This window comes from Schistocerca americana, chromosome 3, assembly GCF_021461395.2.
Source record: "Schistocerca americana isolate TAMUIC-IGC-003095 chromosome 3, iqSchAmer2.1, whole genome shotgun sequence".
NCBI lineage: Eukaryota > Metazoa > Arthropoda > Insecta > Orthoptera > Acrididae > Schistocerca > Schistocerca americana.
Genome location: NC_060121.1, coordinates 628108672 through 628134682, shown reverse-complemented (window position 1 = coordinate 628134682; position 26011 = coordinate 628108672). Strand labels below are relative to the sequence as shown.

Below are 26011 nucleotides of genomic sequence, written 5' to 3'. Positions count from 1 at the left end.
TGTAATGAGGAGTTGCCGCCCGATTCCACGACGTCTGTATGTGATTTCACCTTGGTTTCGTCGCGTGTCGAAGGCACTCGCCACAGCACTCCTCAAACAACCGAAAAGTCGTGCAGTTTCCGAAATGCTCATGCCGAACCTCTGGACCATCACAATCTGCCCTCGGCCAAACTCAGATACATCGCTCGCCTTCTTCATTCCACACATGGACAACACGAACACTGATACCATACGCTCTGCGCGTGTGTCTGACTAGCAGTCATTTAATCACCGGGTAACGCTTCTATCGAGAGGATGGATTAATATCGATAGTAGGACGGTGGTCATAATGCTCTGATTCATCAGTTTATGTACACATTGTAGCCGCGCGCAGGATTAGCCGAGCGGTCTCAGGCGCTGCAGTCATGAACTGTGCGGCTGGTCCCGGCGCAGGTTCGAGTCCTCCCTCGGGCATGGGTGTGTGAGTTTGTCCTTAGGATAATTTACGTTACGTAGTGTGTAAGCTTAGGGACGGACGACCTTAGCACTTAAGTCCCATAAGATTTCACACTTTTTTTTTACACACTGTAAGCTTTTTCTTCGTTCAAGTGTTGTTAAACCTAAATTGCGTTATCAGACGACACCACCCGCATTCCACCAACGTCAGCGTTAGAATTTTCTCGCTGAGAAACCTTGACATGGACGTTAACGTACCGTCCCGTTAGGATCTACTTATAATTCGGTGCTTTGTTTTCAAGAAGGCGAGCCGAGGTCAGGAGATTCTCAGATCCGCAAACCGCGTTGGTATTGAAATTGTAGATCAGTCACAAGTCCCATGTAATTGTCCTGTAGTGACATGTTTCCCCCAACAGACGCGAGCATCTTCAGAAATTAAATAGCCGAGGACCATACGTTAAATAAACAGGCTCTATATAGCGCCGATGTCGTACATATCCTTGAGGTCATTTGTTTGTCCACGATTGGAGGTTCTCGGCCTCATTATTATGTTTGAGGTAATTTTGAATTTGCAAACAGCAAACGAATAATGTGTTTGATGTTTCTTTTATTATCATAGAGCATAGAAGGAAACAAAACATAATGCCCTGTTTCAATATCGTGTATCTCGGTGTTGCCACCACACTATTTGTTAGAGCTGGAAATAAAAAACTTCTTTTCGTCACTCTGCAAGTAACTGGACGAACTTCCGGAACACTCTCCACAACTGCCCACTTCCAGTTGAGGCGGATTCTTTTATTATGGTGGCTTGTGAAGTCATTCTTATAGCTTCAAACAAGTTGCGCGTCACAATTACATAGTCTCTTATGAATCAAATGGACATTTCAATAATGTCCAATGATACTGAAAGGCAATTTTCAGTCTGATGTGGTGGATGACAAAAGACCCTCACAGATTGCCGGTCACTGGGTGTCAACTGAACAACGAGCCCATCAGGTAGGTTTCAACCTTTCTAAAGCTGTCCAAGTCGACTGTTGATGATATGACTGTGAAATGGAAAGCGACGGAACAACCACAGGCAAACCAAGACCGGCAGACCTTATGAACTGGCGGTGACGGACAGAGATCGTGGAGCACTGCAGAGGGTGGTTATAAAAATCGCATGAAATCAGCGGGAAGGAGATACTCGTGAGTCCCCCAGTGCTGTCAGCAGTCCTGCTAGCACGATGACTGTACGCATTAATTAAACAGAATATGCGGCACAATAGTCGAGCAGCTTCTCGTACGCCAGACATGTCTGTAGTCAGCACTAAACAACGCTTGGAGTGGTGTAAGGAGAGGGGCCACTGGATAGTGCATGGCTGGAGGCATTTGATTTGGAGTGATGAATCACTTTAGGGGAAGTGTTTGGGTTTGGCGAATGCCTACCGAACGTTACCTACTATTATGTTTAGTGCCAATAGTAACGTAGTGTAAGGGTGCAATGTGTGTAGTGATGAATGGGAGTTGGTGATAAGCAACCTTATTGCTGAACTGAGATTCCGAGATCGTGTGTATGGCTGAATCGCGGAATACTTGGTGTAAGTAATAGTAGTTATAGTATAAAGAAAATTAGGTTCCCTTTGGATTGGTGTGTTGGTGGAGATGTTCCGGGCTCGTCGGACTGCTGCTTGTGATATCAGGGACTCAAGAGTCTGCAGAGCAGTGCGGCGTGCCATGGCGCTCCATCCATGGCGGTGGACCGTGATCGGGGGCCTCGGTAACTAGGGAGATCTATGAATAACACAGAACCGAATTTGTCTCAGATACGAAAGGAGAGTCTATTCACGTTGTTATCTGGTTGTGTGGGTTCACTGTCGATCGGAAGTTATAACGATTTGTCACCGCGATAATAAACACTGCTTGTGAACGTACCAGCTCCTGTTACAACGTAACAGCAGTCAAATCACAGGAAAAGTCTGGTGGAAGGCGGGCAAGAAGACCGCTTCAAGAAAGAGAGCACCCTCACAATACGAAGGAGGTGATGTCACTCTATGAGTGTGTTTTTCGTCATTTTAGTGCGGTTCCTTATTACTACGCCAAATGCAGAAGAATGTGAACACATTTACAGCATTATGTGCTGCGTACAGTAGAGGAACAATGGAGACACAATGATTGTTTTTATCAGCATGGCAATGTACCCTTCATAAAATAGCAGCTATGAGACAATGGTATATGGACAATAACATTGTTGAAATAGCCCTGCCTGCCCAGAATCCGACCTCAACCCAACGAACGCCTTTGGTTTAAGCTAGAACGTCGAATTCTCTCCAGACCGCAGAGTCCAAAACCTTGTCTGATTCCGGCTTTTGAGGTAGGATGGGGTGTGATTTCTCGACAGACATTCAGATTATATAATGAAAGCTCTCGCAACTGGATGTCATAGCTGCTGATGAGTCTTCCGGGCTGTATGGCCGTGCTAGAAGAAAGTTTTCCGTTCCTGACGTTTCGTCCAGAGCTGCGCTGCACATCTTTGGTGGTACTTATGGCGAAGCTGAGTCTTGCAGACTGACAGTCGGAAGCCGGAGGGTGACATAAATACTGTGCAATATGGCGTTATCGATTTTACATGTGATCAGTAGAGATAATCTTTGTCAGAGATAAAACTTAATTATCGAAACTTCCTAGCAGATTAAAACCGTGTGCCGGACAGAGACTCGAACTCGGGATCTTTGCCTTTCGCGGGAAACTGCTCTACCATGTTTCTTTTTATTTATTTTTTAAATCTCATTTTTTTCGGTTTTGTTCGTTGCATCTGCTCGGGGCGGACGTCGGAAGACACCCGTTCGTCGTTGATCGATTAACTCAGTTTTTTTATGACAGAGGGCAGCTAACCCTCTGACCGAACACGCTGAGGTGCTATCCAAGCACGACTCACGACCCATCCTCAAGGCTTTAATTCCTTCAGTACCTCGTCTCCTACCTTCCAGACTTCAGCTGTTAGGATGGATCGTGAATCATGTTTGGGGAACTCAGATGGTAGGGCACTTGCCCGCGAAAGGTAAAGGTCCCGCGTTCGAGTCTCGGTCCGGCACACAGTTTTAATATGCCACGAAGTTTCATATCAGCGCACACTCCTCTGCAGAGTGAAAATCTCATTCTGGAAACTTAACTATTGATTTTTACATGTCTAGGATAAAAATGTATCTATCGAGTCTGCAAACCATTGTCCATATATCATTGAGTTCCATGGTTTCTTATTTTCTGCTAAAATTATCGCTGTCCTCATATGTCGATGGCTTCCCTATCCAGTCGTCGACAATAGGTTTGTCATAGTAGATGAACTTTTGGTTTCGGAAAACTTGACTTAAATTTGACTTAAATGATTTCCTGATTGAAGAACGTGCTCTGCTACAGCTGATTTTCTGCTTTCCCCGGTCGGCCAAGGCTTATGTTCTTTCAGTCTTGTATTCACACTTCTATTGGTAGTTCCAATGTAGACGATTACACGATTACATGGTATCTTTTATATTCCACTTGGTGACAGAGGAGGGCGTTTGTCCTTCACGGATCGGAGTGCTAGACATATTTCCTTAGTTGGTCTAAGAACCGGTCTGATGTTATGGTTCTGTAAAATATTGCCAATATGATCAGATACTTTTTTGATAAAAGTGAGAAAAACTGTGTTCGTCAATCGCTGTCTTTTACCTTTGTCCGTCTTCTACTGTTATTCGTCCCAGGGCCCTATTTATTTCTTCTTCTGAATAGCCATTCTTCTCGAAAGTCTGCTTCAGGTGTTTTAATTTGGCATCCAATCGTTCCAGTGTGTAATATCTTTTGACTCTGTCAACAACGCTTTTAATGGCACTTCTCTTTCTTTGCGGATAATGGTTGAAGTTCTCATGCAAGTAACTGTCCGTATGTGTGACTTTCTGAAAAACGTTGTGTTCAACCTTCCATCAACCTGTCTGATAATTAAAACATCTAAGAAGGATTTTGCACTGACCGAAGTGGCGCAGTGGTTAGCACACCTGACTCGCATTCGGGAATACGACGGTTCAAACCCGCGTCCGGCAATCCTGATTTAGGTTTTCCGTGCTTTCCCTACATCGCCTCAGGCACATACCAAAATGATTCCTTTGAAAGGGCACGGCCGACTTCCTCCCTCATCCGATGGGACCGATGACATCGTTGTTTGGTCCCCTCCCCCAAACCTACCAAACAACCAAAAATATTGCGTTGTCTTTTTCAGTCTCCGTGTTAAACTGGATTTTTGATTTATACCATTCAAGTAACAAAAGAGGTCTTCTATAGGTTTTTTTACAATGCGACAAAACAATGCCTGTATCCTCGACAAACCGGTACCTTCAACATGGTTTCTTATTTGCATTTTCTAGAGTTAACTATTCTAATTTTTCATACAAAATTAGCGATTGGAGGACCTAATAAGTTACCCACTGCAACACCATCAACAGGCTTGTAAAATTCATCATCCCACTGGCACTGACTAGAAGGAAGCCAGTGTTCTTGTACGTAGTGTGTATTACTCATCTTTCCCTACGGTTTACTCCTATTTTTCTCACAATTTTGAACATCTTTACCGAGCGAGGTGGCGCAGTGGTTAGCACACTGGACTCGCATACGGGAGGACGACGGTTCAAACTCGTGTCCGGCCACCTTGATTTAGGTTTTCCGTGATTTCCCTAAATCGCTTCGGCACATGCGAGGATGGTTCCTTTAAAAGGGCACGGCCGACTTCCTTCCCCGTCCTTCCCCAATCCGATGGGACCAATGACCTCACTTTTTCGTCCCCTCCCCCAAATCAGCCAGCCAACCAACCAACCGAACATCTTGAGCCATTTTACACTGTCGAGCGGTTTTTGTAAGTCGACAAATCCTATGGACGTATCCTGATTTTTCTTCAGCTTCGCTTCCATTATCAAGTACAGTTTGAGAAACGCCTCTCCGGTTCCTTTACCTTTCCTATAGCCTATATCACTAACAATGCCAAATGCAGATTTAAAAAGCGACCATGTGACGATGCGAGGAAAACAAAAGAAAAAAAGATTCGTGCTGATCATCGAAGTTAGAACGATGATGAGTCGGTGTATACTTCTTACTGGGCGTCTTTGTCTTTCTTAATGCCATCCATGTTAAACATCGTGTTACAAAGATCATTCTTATTGTTCCAATTTTACAACGGTTACATGCTGTAAAGGACTTGCTGGCAGTAGATGTGAGGCAATCAGTTCAGAAATGTAATCTCATGGTTTCGAAGAATTGTGTTGAGGCTGTTAATAGACTATAGCACTTCCCTTCTCAGTGTAAACTTTGATTACAGAGATGCTGTGGCGGAGAAATTGCTGTTTCCAGGAAAGCAGATGAAAGGAGACTGCAGTAGAAAATCGTATAATTTTTCTGTTATCGCTCACAAGCACGATAGAGTGGGAAGCAAAAGTAATGTCGTAACTGCACAATTTGAGATCAACGAACATCACTTAGCAGGACAATTGGACCACAAATAATTCCGTAATATAAAAATAATATCTTAAATCCCGTCGACTGAGCGATAGACAACATATCCGCAGTTTCTGTTTGAGTCACCAGTCTTCTGACTGGTTTGATGCGGCTCACCACGAATTACTCACCTATGCCAACCTTTTCATCTCAGAGTAGCGGTTGCAGCCTACGTCCTCAACTATTTGTTGCATGTATTCCGTTCTGTGTGTGCCCTTCTAGTTTTTTCACTCTACAATTCCCTGTAGTACTACAGAAGTTATTTCCAGTCGTCGTAAAACGTCCTATTATCCAGTCCCTCCTTTCTGTCAATGTTTTCCATGTATTTCATTCTTCGCCGATTCTAAGGAGAACCTTTTTATTCCTTATGTTATCAATACGCCTAATTTTCAACACTCTTCTGTGGCACCGCATCTCAAATGCTTCCATTCCTGTTTCGGTTCCCCCACTGTCCATGATTCATTACCATACAATGCTGTGCTCCAAACATATATCAGAACTACTTTGTCGAAGTAAGGTCTATGTTAAGGCCCGCCCGGTTGGCCGTGCGGTCTAACGCACGGTTTTCCGGGTGGGAAGGAGCGCCTGGTCCCCGACACGAATCCGCCCGGCGGATTTGTGTCGAGATCCGGTAAACCGGCCAGTCTATGGTTGGTTTTTAGGCGGTTTTCCATCTTCCTCGGCGAATGCGGGCTGGTTCCCCTTATTCCGCCTCAGTTACACTATGTCGGCGATTGCTGCGCAAGCAAGTTCTCCACGTACGCATTCACCACCATTACTCTACCACACAAACATACGGGTTACACTCGTCTGGTGTGAGACGTTCCCTGGGGGATCCACCGGGGCCTGAACCGCACAATAGCCCTGGTTTCTGTGTGGGGCGGCCGAGGGGTGAAGTGGACTGCAGTAGTCGGCGTGGGGTTGTGGACCACTGCGGCTGCGGCGGGGACGGAGCCTCTCCGCCGTTTCTAGGTCCCCGGTTAACATACAATACAACACAATACAATACAATACAATAAAAGGCAGTGTGTTAAAACAGCAATCAGATCGCCTGGAAAAACATCCGTTACATAAATCATAGCTTCGTTAACTGGAATAATGGTGAATAAACTTGTAATAACATCCTCAGGAGCCAAAGTTAGTCCTTAAGGTTTCTCGATAAAGTGACTTGATTCTTTTGCACATTAGTCAGTTTTGATATGTCTGCATAAGCAGAAGAAACTAACGATCGAAGTCAGAAAACCATTTATTGGACTGTTCAATTAACCAAAACAAATTCTCCAAGTAAAACACCAACACAAAACAGTGATCCGTCTTCGAATCACAACTACATACAAGAACAATATAGAAAACAACTGAAATAATTTCCTACTAGTCTCCGCCAGAGACATCTCTGATATACCAAGCCTAATCCAGAGATCAGCGAGAAGATCCTAGCTGGGCGGCGGGGCGGCAACTATCCATGTCTGCTGGCGGTCGATCAACTGCCGATGTGCGACCGAGCGCCGGCCTTTATAGCGCTTCGGCGGATGAGTACCTCGGAACTATTTTCCATCACGTGGTTTGACGTGTGAAAATAGTTCCGGGATGTCCTGCGACCTCTTCCTTATGTTTATGTGGGCCGGTAGTGGGCCCAGGTGGCGGCTGGTGTCTTTGCTGTGTTGTTGTTGTTGTTGTTGTGGCCATTCATCAATGTTGCCTGTCGGTTGTGTAGTGCTTCGGAGTGCCTGCGAAGCGGGCAAGCCGCGGCTGCAGGCTGTCAGTTTGGTTGCTGATACTCTAGGCGCCGTGATGTCCGGTGGAGAAGGCCACAGCAAGTTTTACCAATATATGGTTGTGAAAGAGTTGCCAGGTATCTTGCAGTTTGAGATTTTGGGGATCTGATAGCACTAACACTTGGTCTCCTTGACAGACGACAATCGACAGTTAAGTTTTATCTCTGACAAAGATTATCTCTGTTGATTACCTATAAACTCGACCCCTCCCAGTTTATGCAGTATTTATGTCGCTCTCCGACTTGCGACTCCTCACTTGGCAAGACTGAATGTCGCCAGGAGCACTTCCGAAGATGTCGATCGCAGCTCTGGACGAAACATCAGGAGGCGAAAAGTTTCTTCCACCCTGGCCATACAGCACGAAGACTCATCAGTAAGTAAGACATCGAGATGCCTCTTTGAAAGTGTTGTCAGCAGAGTCACACCCCACATTAATGCCCACTAAAAGGTGTCCGGGTATTTTTGATCAGATAGCATATTTGTATGTGTCGAGTGATATTAATCGTGAATCATTGTGTACTGACGTCGGGCAATTCACATGTTTAGTTGTTAATGTCCTGTGTCGAGTGCACGTGAAAGTGAAGCAGCAGTGTACGGCCGCAGGTGGAGCCGACGCTGGGGTCTCGGTCGCTGGACGTGCTGCTGGGCATCCTGCGGCGGCGCGTCGACCACGACAAGGACGCGCTGTTCCAGTTCACGCAGCTGCGCCGCGAGCTGGGCGATGCCTGCGTGCCGCCCGGCGCCGTGCTCGCGCCCGTCCTCATGCGCTTCTCCAGGGGCTGCGACCGGGTGAGTGCGCTCTCCAAGATGTACAAACAACACGGTTTCCGTAAACCGTCTTTACAACTTCACACTTTAATAACTTTAAATCTGTAGGGGCAACCGCCCAAAACCAAAAGCCCATTTCGTTTTTTATTTTATGACAAATAGAAACTATTCACAGACTGTCCTTAAAAACGTCTTGAATAACAATCTCTTGGCTCCTATTGTAAATAATTTATTTAACGACCGACTTCGTAGCCTAGAAGCCACATCATCAGGTTAAATCTACGAGGGTTGGAACTTAAATAGTGACAACTACTTATTTACAGCTCGTACAAAATAGATACGTGTTTCAAAGTTTAACTGTCCATTTTTGGAACACAGCTTACGACCAGCTTAGAGACAGAAGTGATGACACTTTCTGCAGGACCTGACCATCATTTTGCAGGACAATGCTCAGGCACGTACAGTGCAAGCTGTTACTGATTTGTTTGACTGATTGGGCTGCTAAGTGCTATACCACCTACTGCACTCTCCTGACTTGAGCCCTCGTAAGTTCAACTCGATTCCTAAACTGAAGGAAACACTTCACGGCATTCGCTTCGGAACTGCTACAAATTCGTCGGGCAGTAGACCGAGCCGCTCGAACTGTCAACACAATTGGCACTGCTAAGAGTATCCTACGACTTCCACAACGCTGGCAACGGGTTATACACAATGTTGGTGACTAGTTTGAAGGTCAGTGAAACTTTGAAACTCGCATCTATTTTGTACCAGCTGTAACTAAATAGTTGCCACTATTAAACTTCCAATCCTCGTATTACATCACAAAAATCGTTCGCTGCATTAATAGTGAGAAACAACAAATTCCATACACGACATCCCATACATGACATTAAAATTGCAACATTGGCAGCAACGAACATTCCTTGTCTATGACCAAATGACGCAATCAGCGCATTGTCAGGTAAACAGAAAGTATGTGTCCACTGATCGTCAAGCGCGCGTAATTTGCGCACTTACATTAAAAGAAAAAAGTAAGAACCGTCAAGAAATATCCTCCCAACCTACTTTGATAAAAGGCCAATTAACAACCTAATGTGATAAAGACCAATATGGGCCAGTCAAAAATTACAATTTAAAAACACCATGGTCTAGGGTTCTTGTTGATACTTCCCAGATTTTCATAAATGTTTTGACTCTCTGGATCGATTGTGACCCCATATTTAATGACTAACCGGTTATGTTCGGCCTATTGTCGTACATTTGCAATCATTGTAGGTTGGTTGGTTGGTTGGTTTGGGGAAGGAGACCAGACAGCGTGGTCATCGGTCTCATCGGATTAGGGAAGGATGGGGAAGGAAGTCGGCCGTGCCCTTTTAGAGGAACCATCCCGGCATTTGCCTGGAGTGATTTAGGGAAATCACGGAAAACCTAAATCAGGATGGCCGGACGCGGGATTGAACCGTCGTCCTCCCGAATGCGAGTCCAGTGTCTAACCACTGCGCCACCTCGCTCGGTCAATCATTGTAGGTTTCTTTTATTTTTGACTGGGCGTTCTAGCCCATTAATGGTCTCTTATAGCATCACGTTGAAGTGTCAAAAAGTTCTGGGAGAGCGCCATGCACATATACAGATGGTGGTACTATCGTGTACACAAGGTGAAACGGGCCGTGCATTCGCGGAGCTGTCATTTGTACTCCGCTGAATCATGTGAAAAGGTTTGAAACGTGATCACGGCCACACGGCAGGGATTAACAGACTTTGAACGCGGAATGGTAGTTGGAACTAGAAATATGGGACATTCTATTTCAGAAATCACTATGGTATTCAATACTACTAGATTCAAAGCGTCAGGAGTATGTCGAGAATACCAAATTTCAGGCATTACCTCTAATCACCGGCAACGCAGTGGCCGACGGCCTTCACTTAACGACCGAGAGCAGCGGCGTTTGCGTAGAGTTGTCAGCGATAACAGACAAGCAACACTGCGTGAAGTAACCATAGAAATCAATGTGGAAAGTACAACAAACGTACACGTTAGGACAGTCCGGCGAAATTTGGCTTTAATCGGCTATGGCAGCAGACGGCCGACGCGAGTGCCTTCGCTAACAGCACGAAATCACCTGTAGTGCGTCTGCTGGGTTCGTGACCACATCGGTTGGATCCTAAACGACTGCAAAACCATGGTCTGGTCAGATGAGTCCCGATTTCAGTTGGTAAGAGTCGATGGTAGAGTTCGTATGTGGCGCAAACTCTACGAAGCCATGGACCTAAGTTGTCAAAAAGGCACTGTGCAAGTTCCATAATGGTGTGGGGTGTATTTACATGGAAGGGATTGGGTTGTCTGGTCCAACTCTACCGGTCATTGACTGTAAATGGTTATTTTCGGCTACCTGGAGGCCATTTGCAGCTATTCATGGAATTCATGTTTCCAAACAACGACTGCATTTTTATGGATGACAACGTGCCATGTCGCGGGGCCACAGTTGTTCGCTATTGGTTTGAAGAACATTCTGGACAATTCAAGCGAGTGATATAGCCACCCAGAACACACTACATGAATCCCATCGAACATTTAAGGGAATAATCGGAAGATCAATTTGTGCACAAGATCCCGCAGCAGCAACACTGTCGCAATAGCTGACGCCTGTAGAGGCAGCATGGGTCAGGGGTCAGTATGTCTGCGGGGAACTTCATGAGGCCACGCCACGTCCAGCTGCTGCACCACGCCGGGCAGAAGGAAGTCCAACACGATGTTAGGAGGTACCCCATGACGTTTCTCACCTCAGTGTAGGTTAGGATAACATTACTTGACGGTTCTTACAGCAAAAAATAAAATTGATGACGTGGCTTCTAGTCGACGAAGCTGGTTATTAAATAAATTATTTACAACAGCAGTCAAACTGTCATTATTCAAAATGTCAAATTATGGCTGCAGTTCATCCTCATACAATATAGTCTCTTTAAAAAGCGTGTAATATTCAGTTCATAATTTACATTGTACTGAAACTTCCTGCCAGATTAAAATCGTGTGTCGGACCGAGACCCGAACTCGGGACCTTTGCCTTTCGCGGGCAAGTGCTCTACTAACTGAGCTACCCAAGCACGACTCACGCCCTCTCCTCACAGCTTTACTTCTGCCAGTACCTCGTCTCCTACCTTCCGGCACACAGTTTCAATCTGGCAGGAAGTTTCATATCAGCACACACTACGCTGCAGGGTGAAAATCTCATTCTGGTTACATTGCACTCTAAGAGAATATCGCTAAAAGTTATTATAAAAACAATTATTTTCAAAACCTTATAATTAGCGAGTTTGAAAAATACACCCATGTTCAGAAAAAGCATAACACCTTGAACGACTAGAGATAGGACGTTCATATTCACAGTACATGTACATTAGTATGTTCTGCAGGAATAATTAGCATTTAAACCACGTCGGCCTGCAGATTCAAGGGCAACATCGATATCGCGATGCAACACCACCTTCCGGTAAAATGTGCCTGCGGCTCTAGTTGTCGCTTTATAGCGACCGAAGGTAATGGATCAGTGCGACTTGAGCAGACGTGAGGCATGTCTCGCAGACGTATGCGCGAACCGTACCGTCAAATTAGTGAGTTTGAAAGACACATTAATGTCCTGAGAGAATGCGCTGCATACATTCGAGAAATTGCTGCTCGTGTGGGACGAAATGTTTAGGCAATGCAATGGGTGTGCGCAGATGGTTCACAGAAGGCCGTAGAACGCGACGATGGGTCAGGTTGCTCCACCCAGACCACCCCGAAGAGGATCGACAAGTCATCAGAATGGCATTGCAGGACAGACCCGCGTCCTCCTCGACTGAGGTGCAACACGTCATACACTGAGAGGTAACAATCCGTCACCGTTTATTACGGCATGGGTTACATGCGCTCGTCCACTTCACCAACCTTTGACGAATGTGCAGAAATATGCTAGACGGCAATGGTGTGCGCAACGACGTCACTGAGGACAGGAATGGCATCAGATAGTGCTTTCGGAAGAATCCGAGTACTGTTTGTTTCAAAATGATGGCCGAATTTGGTTCGCCGCAGACAGGTGGAACGGCATCACAGTGACTGCTTTCGCACAAGACATACGGTGACAATTCAAGGCCTTAAGGTGTGGGCTGTTACTGGGTACAACCATTAGTCACAATTGGTGCGTGTGCAGGGCATTGCGACCAGTGTGACCTACGCGAGTGACATCCTGCGATCTGTAGCCATACCCTTCCTGCACAATACCCAAAACGCCATTTTTTAGCATTACAATGCACGACCATATGTCGCTGCACGAACACGTTCCCTCTTGATGTCACAGGATATCAGCGTTTTGCCCTGGCCTGCCAGATCACCAGACCTGCCGCCAGTCGAAAATGTGTGGGATGTGCGGAAACGACGGGTGCAGTGATGTGACCCAGTGCCAACCATCACAGATGAACTTTGGAACCAGGTGAATGCAGCATGGAGGGCTATACTACAGGACGCCATTCACGCCTTAAACGCGTTGGTGTCAGCACGCATGGAACAAGTTATCAGGATCCATGGCGGACCCTATGACTAGTAGACAACAGGGCATATGCTGAACAGAGGCGACTGAAATGCTAATCATTTCTGCATAACATACTAACGTACATGTCCCGCGAATATGAACGTCCTATCTCTAGTCGTTAAAGGTGTTCTATTTTCTGGGCATGAGTGTAGTTGGCAAAATCGGACCGCTTCTAAATTTAAGCAAAATAACACTAAAGAAAATTCGGAAAAGGTGTTAAATTCAGAAAAACATCATCTAGTTTCAAAGTAGATGTAGTATAACGTCTTCCAGAAGTTTATACAATTTTTTTGTGTTTCATCTGTGAAATGAGAACAGCGATAAACTTAACATAAAAATTGGTGATCACGAAGCAGACGAATTTAAGGAATTCTGCTACCTTTAAGCGTAATAACTCACGACGGACGAAGTAATGGGGACATAAAAAGCAGACTAGCACAGGCAGAGAGCCCTGCCATACGATGTTCCTGTAGACTCTCTTTCTCACAGTTTGGTTTTGTGGCGTAAGATGAAGAATCACCCACTTTTCACCTACAGTTTAATTTTGAAAGGGTCTCCAAAGTTATTTCTCCCTACCAATTGCACGGCCATTTTCCACAAGTCATTACGAATACGCCTAAAGAAAGAAGCTTCCATAAGACGACAATACTAAACCAGCTCTTATTCAAGATCTTTAACCAGAATCGTAGGTCTCTCCAGTTTGCTTTTGCTGCTTTCTCTGGTGTACTGTACTTTGTGTTGGACAACCTCAGAAGCGTTGTTTTTCGGACGTTAAACTGTCTACTGACCTTCTTCCAACCCGTCATCGTTTTCTGAACAGCACCCATAGTTTTAGTTACTTTATACGCTCACTACTTTCTTTGATCAACTTTCCCTTATCTTCTTGGAAGCTACAAGAGAATTCCAAGAGAATAAGAGAGTGTACTAACACAGGAAGACTTATCAGCATATAAGGGAGCCGGTTTAAGCAACTGAAGGAACCAGTTTATGCGACTGTGGGCTAAAATTTCTTCACCCAATACATTTTTCCTGAATCTTCTAAATGAAACGGTTTAACCATAAACATTAATTTCAAACATTACTATTCAAGAACACATATATGTTGAAAGGCCTACGTGGCAATATCTAGAAGAAATAACGAAAAATGTGAAACACTGCAAAAGCTTTTCCCACTGTCAAAAGATGTGAGGGTAAACTCAAACATAATAAATGAAGCGGGCCACTTAAGCACTCCGCTACAGAGTAGTAGAAGTCTATATTACTATTTACACTTTGCATCACTAGATTTGAATAGAATCAGAGCCAGTAACTAGGGGATCCGCTATAAGGGTCCGGCGGGAGGGGGGCGGGGTTGGAGTCCGGTTTAGGCCACTTTCCTGTACTTAATAAAAATGTAGTACGCAAAAGAATATTGTTAGATGACGTTCAGTTTGGTTTTCGTAAATGTAAAGGATCTTAGAGGCACTTCTGACTCGACTGATAATGGAAGCAAGACTTTAGAGATATCAAGACGCTTTCATTGGTTACTTTCCGATCTGCATGACCAAGAAGCACTTCTGACTCGACTGATGATGAAGCAAGACTTAAGAAAAATCAAGATACTTTCATTGGTTACTGTTCGATCTGCATGTCCAAGAAGCAATTCGGACATTAAAGAAAGGTTCGACTTGGTGATTAAAATTCAGGAGATTTGCTGATGGTATTGCTATCTTCAGTGAAAGTGAAGAAGAATTACAGAATATATTGCGTGGAATGAACAGTCTAATGCCTACAGAATATGTACTGGGGGAAATTCCAAGAAAGACGAAAGTAATGAGAAGTAGTAGAAATGAGAACAGCGAGAAACGTAACGTCAAAATTGGTGATCACGAAGCTGGTGAAGTTAAGGAATTTTGCTACCTTGTAAGTCAAATTAACCATGACGGGCGAAGTAATGAGGATATAAAAAGCAGACTAGCATTGTTGGCCACGATAAGTCTGCTACTGCCAGACATAGATCTTACTTCGACAAAGTAGTTCTTATAATATATGCCTGGAGCACAGCATTGTATGATAATGAATCATGGACAGTGAGGAAACCGAAACAGGAATGGAAGCATTTGAGATGCCGTGCTACAGAAGAGTGTTGAAAGTTAGGCATATTGATAAAATAAGAAATAAAAAGGTTCTCCGTAGAAACGGCGAAGAATGAAGTACATGGAAAACATTGACAGAAAGAAGGGACCGGATAATAGGACATATTACGACGTCGGGAAATAACGTCTATATTACTACTGGGAGTTGTAGAGCGCAAAAACTGCAAGGGAAGACAGAGAACGGAACACAATTACTGCGAACGAGTCCTTTACAGCATGTAATCGATGTAAAACTGGAACAATAAGAATGATCTTTGTAACACAATGTTTAACATGGATGGCATTACGAAAAATATCCAATAAGAAGTACACACCGACTCATCATCGTTCTAACTTCGATGATCCGTACGAATCTTTTTTTTTTTTTTTTTTTTTGCCTCGCGTTGTCACAAGGTCGCTTTTTAAATCTGTATTTGGCATTGTTAGTGGAATAGGCTATAGGAAAGGTAAAGGAACCGGAGAGGTGGTTCTCACACTGTACTTGATAATGGAAGCAAGGCTGAAGAAAAATCAGGATACGTCCATAGGATTTGTCGACTTAGAAAAACCGTTCGACAGTGTAAAATGGCGCAAGATGTTCAGTTGGTTGGTTGATTTCCAAAAAGGAAGGTCATCGGTCGCATCGGATTACGGAAGGACGGGAAAGGAAGTCGGCCGTGCCTTTTCAAAGGAACCATCCTGGCATTTTGCAGAAGCGATTTAGAGAAATAAAGGAAAACCTAAATCCGGATGACCGGACACGAGTTTGAACCGTCGTCCTCCCGTATGCGAGTCCAGTGTGCTAACCACTGCGCCACCTGGAGAAAGCCACAGGGAAAGATAAGTAATATACACTACGTACAAGAACCAAGAAGGAATAATAAGGGTGGAAGACAAAGAATGAAGTGCTCGGATTACAAACGGTGTAAGACAGACACGCAGTGCCGGCCGCTGTGGCCGAGCGGTTCTAGGCGCTTCAGTCTGGAACCGCGTGATTGCTACGGTCGCTGGTTCGAATCCTACCTCGGGCGTGGATGAGTGTGATGTCCTTAGGTTAGTTAGGTTTAAGTAGTTCTAACTTCTAAGGGGACTGATGACCTCAGCTGTTAAGTCCCATAGTGCTCAGAGCCATTTGAACCATTTGAAGCAGACACGCAGTCTTTCGCCCCTCCTGTTGAATCTGTACAACGAAGAAGCAATGACGGATATAAAAGGAAGGTTCAAGGGTGGGATTAAAACTCAATGTGAAAGGATATCAATGATAAGAGCGCTGAAGACATTGCAGTCCTTACTGAAAGTGAAGAAGAATTACAGGACCAGTTGAATGAAACGAAGAATCTAATGAATACCAGGAAAAGACCACAGTAACGAGAAACTTAACATCAAAATTGGCGATCACGAGGTAGATGATGATAAGGAATTCTGCTACCATGGAAGCAAAATAACCCATGTCGGGTGGAGCAACGAGTACATAAAAAAGAGACTAGTGCAGGCAAATAGGGGTTTCCTGACCAAGAGAAGTCTACTGGTATATAACTTCCTTAATTTGAGGAATATAGTTCTGAGAATGTAATTATGGAGCACAGCATTCTATAGTAGTGAATCATGGACTGTGGGAAAACGGGAACAGAAGAGCACAGTAGCGTCTGAGATGTGTTGATGCAGAAGAATGTTGGAAAGCAGGTGCACTAATGTTACCAAAAGAAGAGATTCTCTGCAGAATCGACGAAGAAAGCAACACATGGAAAACCATGACAAGACGAAAGGACAGGATGATAGGACATGTGTTTAGATATCAGGCAACAGCCTCCATTGTACTAGAGGGAACTGTAGAGAACAACTGTAGAGGAAGACAGAAATTGGAATATATTCATCAAATAGTTGAGAACGTAGCATGCAAGTACTAGGCTATAATTCAAGTGCTGAGATGAAAAGATTGGCGCAAGAGAGAAATTTGTAGCGGGCAGCAGTAAAACCAGTCAGAAGAATGATGCCTAAAAAAAGTTGGATTGAGACTACGGATACGCTTCCTGTCGCTACCCAAGGCCACGATTGTTGCAGCTTCCCAGAGAGATGATGCGCGCCGACAATGGTGCGTCGAACGACTACGCAGGACACCTGTTCAGACAAGTCCCAGTCCTGTTTAATGTGTCACGATGGGCGTATCCCTGGTGTGTAAGCTTCGAGGAGGCAGGACGTTGCCAGACTGCGTTAGTTAGTTAGTTTGTTCCATACTCCATTGACTATTTTGCGCGATATATCGTAATGGAGTGGAACGAGTCATTATATATTCACATCGTAAATTATTTTGGAAAATGGTTGTATGCTGAACATTTAAAAAAAGTTTTTGACATCATCGTCATGTGGGCCCAGTAGCTGGCGTGACGGTATGGGGTGCCATTAGTTACACATCTCGATGACCTATTCGCATAGCCGTTAATTTAGTCAGAAGCCGTTCAATAGCGACTTGTTATGGCCGGTGGCGGCGCCATGTCTCCGAGGCAACCGCAACGCTATCTTTCAATAACATAACGCGTGACTGTACACTGAGGTTGCAAAAGTCATGAGACAGCGATATCTACATACCCAGATGACGGTAGTATCGCGTACCCAGGGTACAAAAGGACGGTGCTACAGCAGGACATCGCCTGCAGAGCCTCTCTTGGGCACATGATGATATCCGTTGGACCCTAGACGACTGTAAAACCGTGGCCTGGTGAGATGAGTCCCGATTACAGCTGGTAAGAGCTGATGGTAGGGTTCGAGTGTGGCGCAACCCCACGAAACCATGGACCTAAGTTGTCAACAAGATGCTTTGCAAGCTTGTAGTGACTCCATAATGATGTGCGCTGTGTTTATACGGAATGGATTGGGTCCTCTGATCCAACTGAGCCGATGATTGGCTGTAAATGTCCGGCTACCTGGAGACCATTTGCAGCCATTCATGGACTTCATGTTCCCAAACAACGATGGAATTTTTATGGATGTCAATATGCCACGTCACCAGGCCACAACTGTTCGCGACAGGTCTGACGAACACTCTGGACAGTTCAAGTTTGGCCACCCAGCGTACCCGACATAAGTTCGATTGAACATTTATGGGACATAATAGAGAGGTCAATTCGTACACAAAATCGTGCACTGGCAACACACACGCAATTATGGACGGCGGTAGCTGTTGAGTCCATGCCGTGTCGAGTTGCCGCACCACGTCTGGCAGAAGGAGATCCGAAACGATATCGGGAGTCATCCCATGATTTTTGTCACCTCGGAGTATGTCGGCCCTATTGTCCATAACCTAGACCATACAGAGAGTTTTCGACTGTTTTCTGGGCAGCACGTTCTCCAGACGTCTCACCCACCGAAAACCTCTAGTCATGCTTGCAGAGAGACTGGCAGACCATCATTCGCCAATCATTGAGGCTGATATACTCGGATGGAGTTGAAGTGGCATGGAATGACGTTCCCGTATCTGTCATCCAAGCTCAGTTCGGCTCGATGCTCATGCGGGTTAGAGTAACTGTTTGGTGCCAGAAGTAACTGCTCTGTGTATTAAATTTCTCATCCCGTATACTCTCAAATTACCTACCAATTTGATCATTTATTCATTATATAGCCACAATAACCAAAATTTCATGATTTTGTATCCTTCCTGGTATTCCAGTTTTAGCGATCAGTAGGAATTAACAAGTTTCTTTAGCAATGAGACCTGGTCTCTCGGAGCCTTGCGCTACGCACAATACATTCGCTTTAGAATCTCCCACTGGATTTCGTTGAGCATTTTTGTGACGTTCTAACGGCGAAAAAAGAAACACTTGGCAAATTGTGCTGTTTTCTTTTGAATCCTTTTCTATATCTTCAATCAATACAACTTGAAAATCTGCGCACATCGGTACCCTAGTTGCCTTATTGTGTCTGAATCCAGTGACTCATTGCCAAGCTAGAAGTCAAATGATATCGGGTGTTTTCATCGATTTATGGGCAATACATAGAACAGATACTTCGAGTGTTAGCTGCTGGTCTTAGAATTTCAGGAGAATAACACTCCAAATGTTGCTTTGTAGTGGACTACATATTGTATCAAAAATTTGGGTTAAAGTTACACACATGGCCACGGATGAGTACTTTGAGATAAGGAACTATTCAGCTATAAAGAAATGAATTCTTCGGAGGATCCATAGTGTAGAGAACTTAACGTGGCTTGTTAATGATCCTTCTCGTACACGATGCAGTGTCATCACCTCCAATTCTACAGTGTAAATAATTCTATATCAAGAGTCTTCGCCAATTCTCTGTGGCTTGAACGACTTAGTTTCTCCAAGTATCTATTCTTCTCGATAAATTAAACGCATGTCTGCTAGTTCTTGTAACAAGTAATGCCCCAACTTCGGCCACCAGTCATGAACTGTAAACGGTAACCAACTAAGCCACGAACCTATCAAAAACGACTGTGAGTTGTTTTACAAAACAGCGCCACCAAATTTGACGTGGCAGGCAGTTGTCTGCGATAAAACGTAGATAACACATGGGTACACATTGGTCTTTCAAGTCCTCGTTCCGCATGGAATATTCTCTTCAGGCAAAAGATTCCTTATCTCAAAATTCTCGCTCTAGAGTCCGCTTTTTTTCTTTTTTTTTTTTTTTTTTTGTAATTGTGACACTAAAGAACTTGGACACTCTGTACACTTCCCGGTGGCCAAACTGTTCGTCAGACTTCCCAAAATGTGTTGTATTTTCTACAGCTGGGCATGCTATTGCCCAACGAACTTGCCTTACCTCCGCCAAACATTCATGTAGTATGGCACGGCTTTCGGAAACACGGCAGCCAAATATTTCATATTTTAATAATGTCTTGTACCTGATTGTCTTTACCTGCCAATGTCGGCTGCCAATAACGTAGTTTTTCTGATATTTTTTGAAAACTGAGTGAAGATACAACACTCCGCTCGTTCTTGTGCCAATTTTATACACCAGCATAATATACTGTACTTCAATCTGAGGTCATCTGAAAGTGTATTACATGCTTGTACAGCTTGCACACTAAGGTGACAAAAGACAAGGGATACCTCCTAATATCGTGTCGGACCTCCTTTTTCCGGTAAAGTGCGGCAACTCGACGTGGCAAGAACCCAACAAGTCGTTGGAAATCCACTGCAGAAATATTGAGCCATACTGCCTCTACAACCGTCCATAATTGCGAAAAGTGTGTAAGAACTGATCTCTCGATTATGTCCCTTAAATTTTCGATGGGACTCATGTCAGGCGATCTGGGTGGCCAAATCATTCACTCAAACTGTCCACAATGTCCTTCATGTCAATTTCGAACAATTGTGGCCTTGTGACAAGGCGCATTGTAACCCGTCAAAAATTCCATGTTGTGTAAGAACATGAAATCCATAAATGGCTGCAAATGCTCTTCACGGTGCCGAACGTAACCATTTCCAGTCAATGATCGGTTCAGATGGATCACAGGACCCATTCATGACCGTTATGGAGCCACCATCAGCTTGAACAATGCCTTGTTCACAACTTAGGTCCATGGCTTCATGGGGCTGCGCCACATACGAACTCTACGATCAACTTTCCCAGTTGTCTAGGGTCCAACCAATATTGTCACGAGCCAAGGGGAGGCACTGTCGGCGATTTCGTGCTGTTAGCACGCCATCTACTGCCATACTGCCATAGACCGTTAACGCCAAATTTCGCCGAACCGCCCAAACGCATATTTTCTTCGTACGTCCTACATTGATTTCTGCTGTTATTTCACGCAATGTTGTGTTGTGGATTGGCAGGAGAGCCAACCCACTAATGTTAGAGGAAGCCGAAAGGCACGCGTTTAAGCTCACGCAGGCTGGCGTGAGGTCTGGAACAGGACAAGGAAATTAGAACTTAGAAAAACGGACGCAAATGGTGGAATACTTAACTTTAATCCATTAATGTTGAACGTAGCTCTTGTCTGTACATTATTTACAATATCAATAGCAACTGATAACGGCGCCTTGCTAGGTCGTAGCAAATGACGTAGCTGAAGGCTATGCTAACTATCGTCTCGGCAAATGAGAGCGTATTTTGTCAGTGAACCATCGCTAGCAAAGTTGGCTGTACAACTGGACGAGTGCTAGGAAGTGTCTCTAGACCTGCCGTGTGGCGGCGCTCGGTCTGCAATCACTGATAGTGGCGACACGCGAGTCCGACGTATACTAACGGACCGCGGCCGATTTAAAGGCTACCACCTAGCAAGTGTGGTGTCTGGCGGTGACACCACATGTTGCTTGTCTGTTAGCACTGACAACTCTATGCAAATGGCGCTGCATAGTGAGGTCCGTCAGCCACTGCGTTTTCCATGGTGAGAGGTAGTACCTGAAATTTGGTATTCTCGGCATATCCTTGGCACTATGGATCTTGGAATATCGAATTCCCTAACGATTCCCGAAATGGAATGTCTTATGCGTCTAGCTCCAACTACCATTCCACGTTCAGAGTCTGTTCACTCCAGACTTGCGGCCATAATCACGTCGGAAAGCTTATCACTAGAATCACCTGAGAACAAATGACAGCTCCTGACGTGTTTGTCTAAACATAAACACTTTACAAAAAAACTCGTTTGCAGATAATAGTGGAAAACTGGCGATAACATATTTCTAAAAATATTTTGTAGCCGAAAGTTTACAATGACTTCTTTTAAATAAATCATGTTTGCTGAAGAACCACATAAACTTCTCATTCTTGTTTCGCTCCATCTGTATACCCTTGAATATGTGTGGGCTTAGACTCAATAGAATGGGGGCAAAAAAAATAAGCCTTATGAAAGTAAAAGAAAAATAATTTTACTTTGTAATAAAAACGCAATGGTAACTAAAATAACTTTTCGAAGGGACACATCTTCGCAAAGCTGTGAACTAAAAATCTGGTACTGCTACAACTACTGGATAACATTCATTACTGTGTTGCTGCATCCCATGCGTTGTAGCATGGCCAGACAGTATGCTTTATATTGGAAGATCCTGCATTGACACCACACAACCCTCGGCTTACTCTCATTATTGATTAGCAAAGTTTTATTTGATCAGAGACCACATGCATTTGTTCTTTCCTTTTTGGTCCCATTCTAAATTACCAGAAAACGCACTATCTACATCTACATCTACATCCATACTCCGCAAGGCACCTGACGGTGTGTGGCGGAGGGTACCTTGAGTACCTCTATCGGTTCTCCCTTCTTTTCCAGTCTCGTATTGTTCGTGGAAAGAAGGATTGTCGGTATGCTTCTGTGTGGGCTCTAATCTCTCTGATCTCACTATAATGACTGCAACCGTTTAGTTTACAGACCAGGCTGAGAGGACTGCACGCTGCCATAAGGCTCTTCATCCCTTTCTTTCTGCCACTAAGCAACCTCTACGCCAATCTGCAACAAGTCATCATGGATTCTATCTCTTCATCTTTTCTTTGGTTTACTTTCTGGTCTTCTGCAGGAGGTAAAATCCAGGGGTATAATAGGCCGTCCATACCTGTTTACCCGTGCAACATGATTTGCCCATACAAGCTGTTTGGTTGTATCATGCCTGCAATATTTGGTCTGCTGTAGATCTCATCGTGCACACAATTATGCCGAATGCTGTATTCCCCAGATATCTCGTCTTGTATCGACTGTAATCTTTCCTTAAACGTCCCACTCAAAAACGAGAAAAATATTTAAGTCCTTTTCCTGTACAATATATTTTTTGCAACCATATAGCCCTATCAGTTGGATTAGTTTTTGCACAGTCCTTTGTTCATTGAAAGAATGCGAGGCTTAAAAATCCGACTTAAATTGAACTACGATCGATTTCTGTTTTCGGGTACTCGTTTGATCTCTGTCTCACATAATGAATCCTCTGTAAAAATCAGCACCAGTTATTTAATCACGAGCCCTTTTGTTGATTCGAGTTCCGACTGTCCGTGGATGGGGTGCGTATCTTGAATAATTACTTGTACTGCTCCTCACCAGATACTCGGCGTCGATTCATTCAGTTGGAGTCCGACCGTGCGCGCTGCAGCCTTCATCCACATCAATTCTTTCTTAACTCCTGTCAGCACGATCGCGCCGTCAGCATATGCAAGAGGTGGGATTTTGTCAGCTTTAATCTCAAGGCTATCTAAATTCTTAAGGAAATTTTCCCTTATAAACATTGGAGAGCCAGACTGAACAATTTCAGTGACACATCATCTCGTCTCAGCCCTGGGATTATGTCAACGCTCTCGTAGCTAGCTGCATTACTGGGTGCTATATTCGAGCATTCGCAACTATGACGTCCGTACCAGCCCACCACATCTTGTCGCTTCCTGGGTCAGCGATTTTCTCTGCCTCGTGATGACTGGGTGTTGTGTGCTGTCCTTAGGTTAGTTAGGTTTAAGTAGTTCTAAGTTCTAGGGGACTGATGACCATAGCTGTTAAGTCCCATAGTGCTCAGAACCATTTGAACCATTTTTTGTCGCTTTCTGACGCTGAGTTCAATAAGCAGGCATCCATGTGATTCTCCCTATATAGACACCATACCCCAGACCTGATGAGTTCCCAGGAACTGCTAACAAAGTAATCTCAGTTTATAGGCAGGACTGGTTACTTCACAATGTGTTGTCACCTATTCAATGGATGGCAGAGGACCGAGCATGTTCCGAAAGGAACGGGTCTGATATTCAGCACATGCCCTTTTCCTTTTTTTGCAGCGCGATCTGAACGCCAAATTCTACTATTCACTACTGAACAAGGATAAGAAAGTCGGTTCATTATCTCATCTGCAGTCCACAACATATCCTCCACTTGCTCCATGTCGCACATTGTGGGATAGCAAGAATGAAGGCACTATGTAGACGGTGGATTTGTTGGTCTACTGCCGTCACCGAAACTGTGATTGATACCAAGCCTGCCATCCTTCTGCGCAGGACGAATCTGCTCTGGTGCAACATTTCTCTGAGCAAAATCATAGCACCTCTTGCCGTGGATGCATGCCAGTTTTGCTGAGTCATTCCAGGGAGTTTGTGGCCAACTCGAATTTCCCGTATCTGGCATTTACATATACCATGTCAGCAAGTGCTACAGTTCATGCCATGGTCATCATGTTAACAATCGAGACACACCTCTTGGGCTACTCATTTGATCGTTCCATTGCTCTGTATAATTCCTAATCTCGAGTCTGTGATAATGCAGAAGTTGTGTTTTTTGACTAGGCATCTTCAACAAGGAGAACGCCGAGGAGATTCTCCAAGTGACGAATGACATTTTAATTCGATTCAGACAGCATTTTGACACAGGCAACGAACTCCAATTGGAGAAGTGGCGGAAAACACAGGCGGCTGCATTATATGACGAGGGTGTTGGAAAAATGGTACTACGCTAAGACAAATGTCGACGTCTATCTAGAGAAGTAACTGGAAGGTATAGCAACTGGTGCAAAGACAACATTTTTGATTGTCACTGTGGTTTCCATTTCGCGACCGTCGGCCTTCCTTCCGAATACAAAAGCCGTAGTACCGAAGCGCCAACAACGGTGTTTTGTTACAAGTGCGCTCTCAAGTTTTGCACGTTTCGGATTGATATGATTAGCGAACAAATCAAAGACAGTTGAAAGCTCGATCGCACAAGTTGCTTGACCGTTAATCTCCATTACCTCCTTTATTCCACAGAACTGGAAATTTAGTGCTAGAACTACAAATTCGTTATCCTAGTATTTCAAAAAATGGCTCTGAGCACTATGGGACTCAACTGCTGAGGTCATTAGTCCCCTAGAACTTAGAACTACTTAAACCTAACTAACCTAAGGACATCACACACATCCATGCCCGAGGCAGGATTCGAACCTGCGACCGTAGCGGTCTCGCGGTTACAGACTGCAGCGCCTAGAACCGCACGGCCTCTTAGGCCGGCCCTAGTATTTCATTTCATGTTCACAGATGAGGCAATTATCGCTGACCACAGATTGATTTGCTGTTCCTAAAATAATCCAGTCTACATACCTTAGTTTATATAACATACGACACGCCGCATGGAAATTGTAAGCAGTGTTCCACCGGATTTTTGAGGTCTGGATCATCTTTAACAAGACATAACAGTAAAATGTGTGGATAAAAATTCGAAGTCCAGATCGCAAAAGTGCCTAATTTCAGCTTATTCACGAGTCACCTTCAGACCTGAAATACAGAAAATTGCATGTAAGACGTGAATAGCAAAATACATTTAATATTTAATGTTCCATTATAAGATACATGTCAGTAAAAAATATTAAATCAGTATGTATCAGCCAGCAGGCACTACACATCGTCATAACCTGTTGAGCTGAATCAATCTTGTTGGAGCGCACACATTGAAAAATATAACAGATCGTGACATATATTGAAAAATATAACAGATCGCGACAAAAATAAAGACGTACAAAAGCATATTTGGTAAAGTGATATAAAGCTACAATCTTACTTAAAGTAGAAGGTTTCCGTGGTAAAATAATTTTATTGAAAGAAACTGGTATAGGCACGCATATTCAAATACAGAGTTATATAAACAGATGGGGTACGGCGCTGCGGTCGGCCAAGCCTTTATAACACATAAGTGTCTGGTGCAGTTGTTAGATCGGTTGTTGCCGCTGCTACAATGGCAGGTAATCAAGATTTAAGTGAGTCTTAACGTGGTGTTATAATCGACGCACGAGCGATGGGACACAGCATCTCCGAGGTAGCGATGAAGTGGGGTTTTTTTCCCACAAAACTCCCCAGCCATGAACATTATTGAGCATATCTAGAATTCCGTGCAACGTGCTCTTAAGAAGAGATCTCCACCGCCTCGTACTCTTACAGACAGCCCTGCAGGATTCATGGTGCCAATTCC

The 26011-nt window shown here is 44.3% G+C and overlaps 1 protein-coding gene across 1 annotated transcript in view; it reads left to right on the top strand.

Annotated features, from left to right (window-relative positions):
* Positions 1 to 26011, top strand: part of LOC124606264 — a 402667-nt gene that overhangs the window by 148579 nt on the left and 228077 nt on the right. The window contains exon 5 of the mRNA XM_047138242.1: positions 8310 to 8495. Within this exon, the coding sequence (XP_046994198.1) occupies positions 8310 to 8495 (186 nt within the window). The remainder of the gene's footprint in view (positions 1 to 8309; positions 8496 to 26011) is intronic.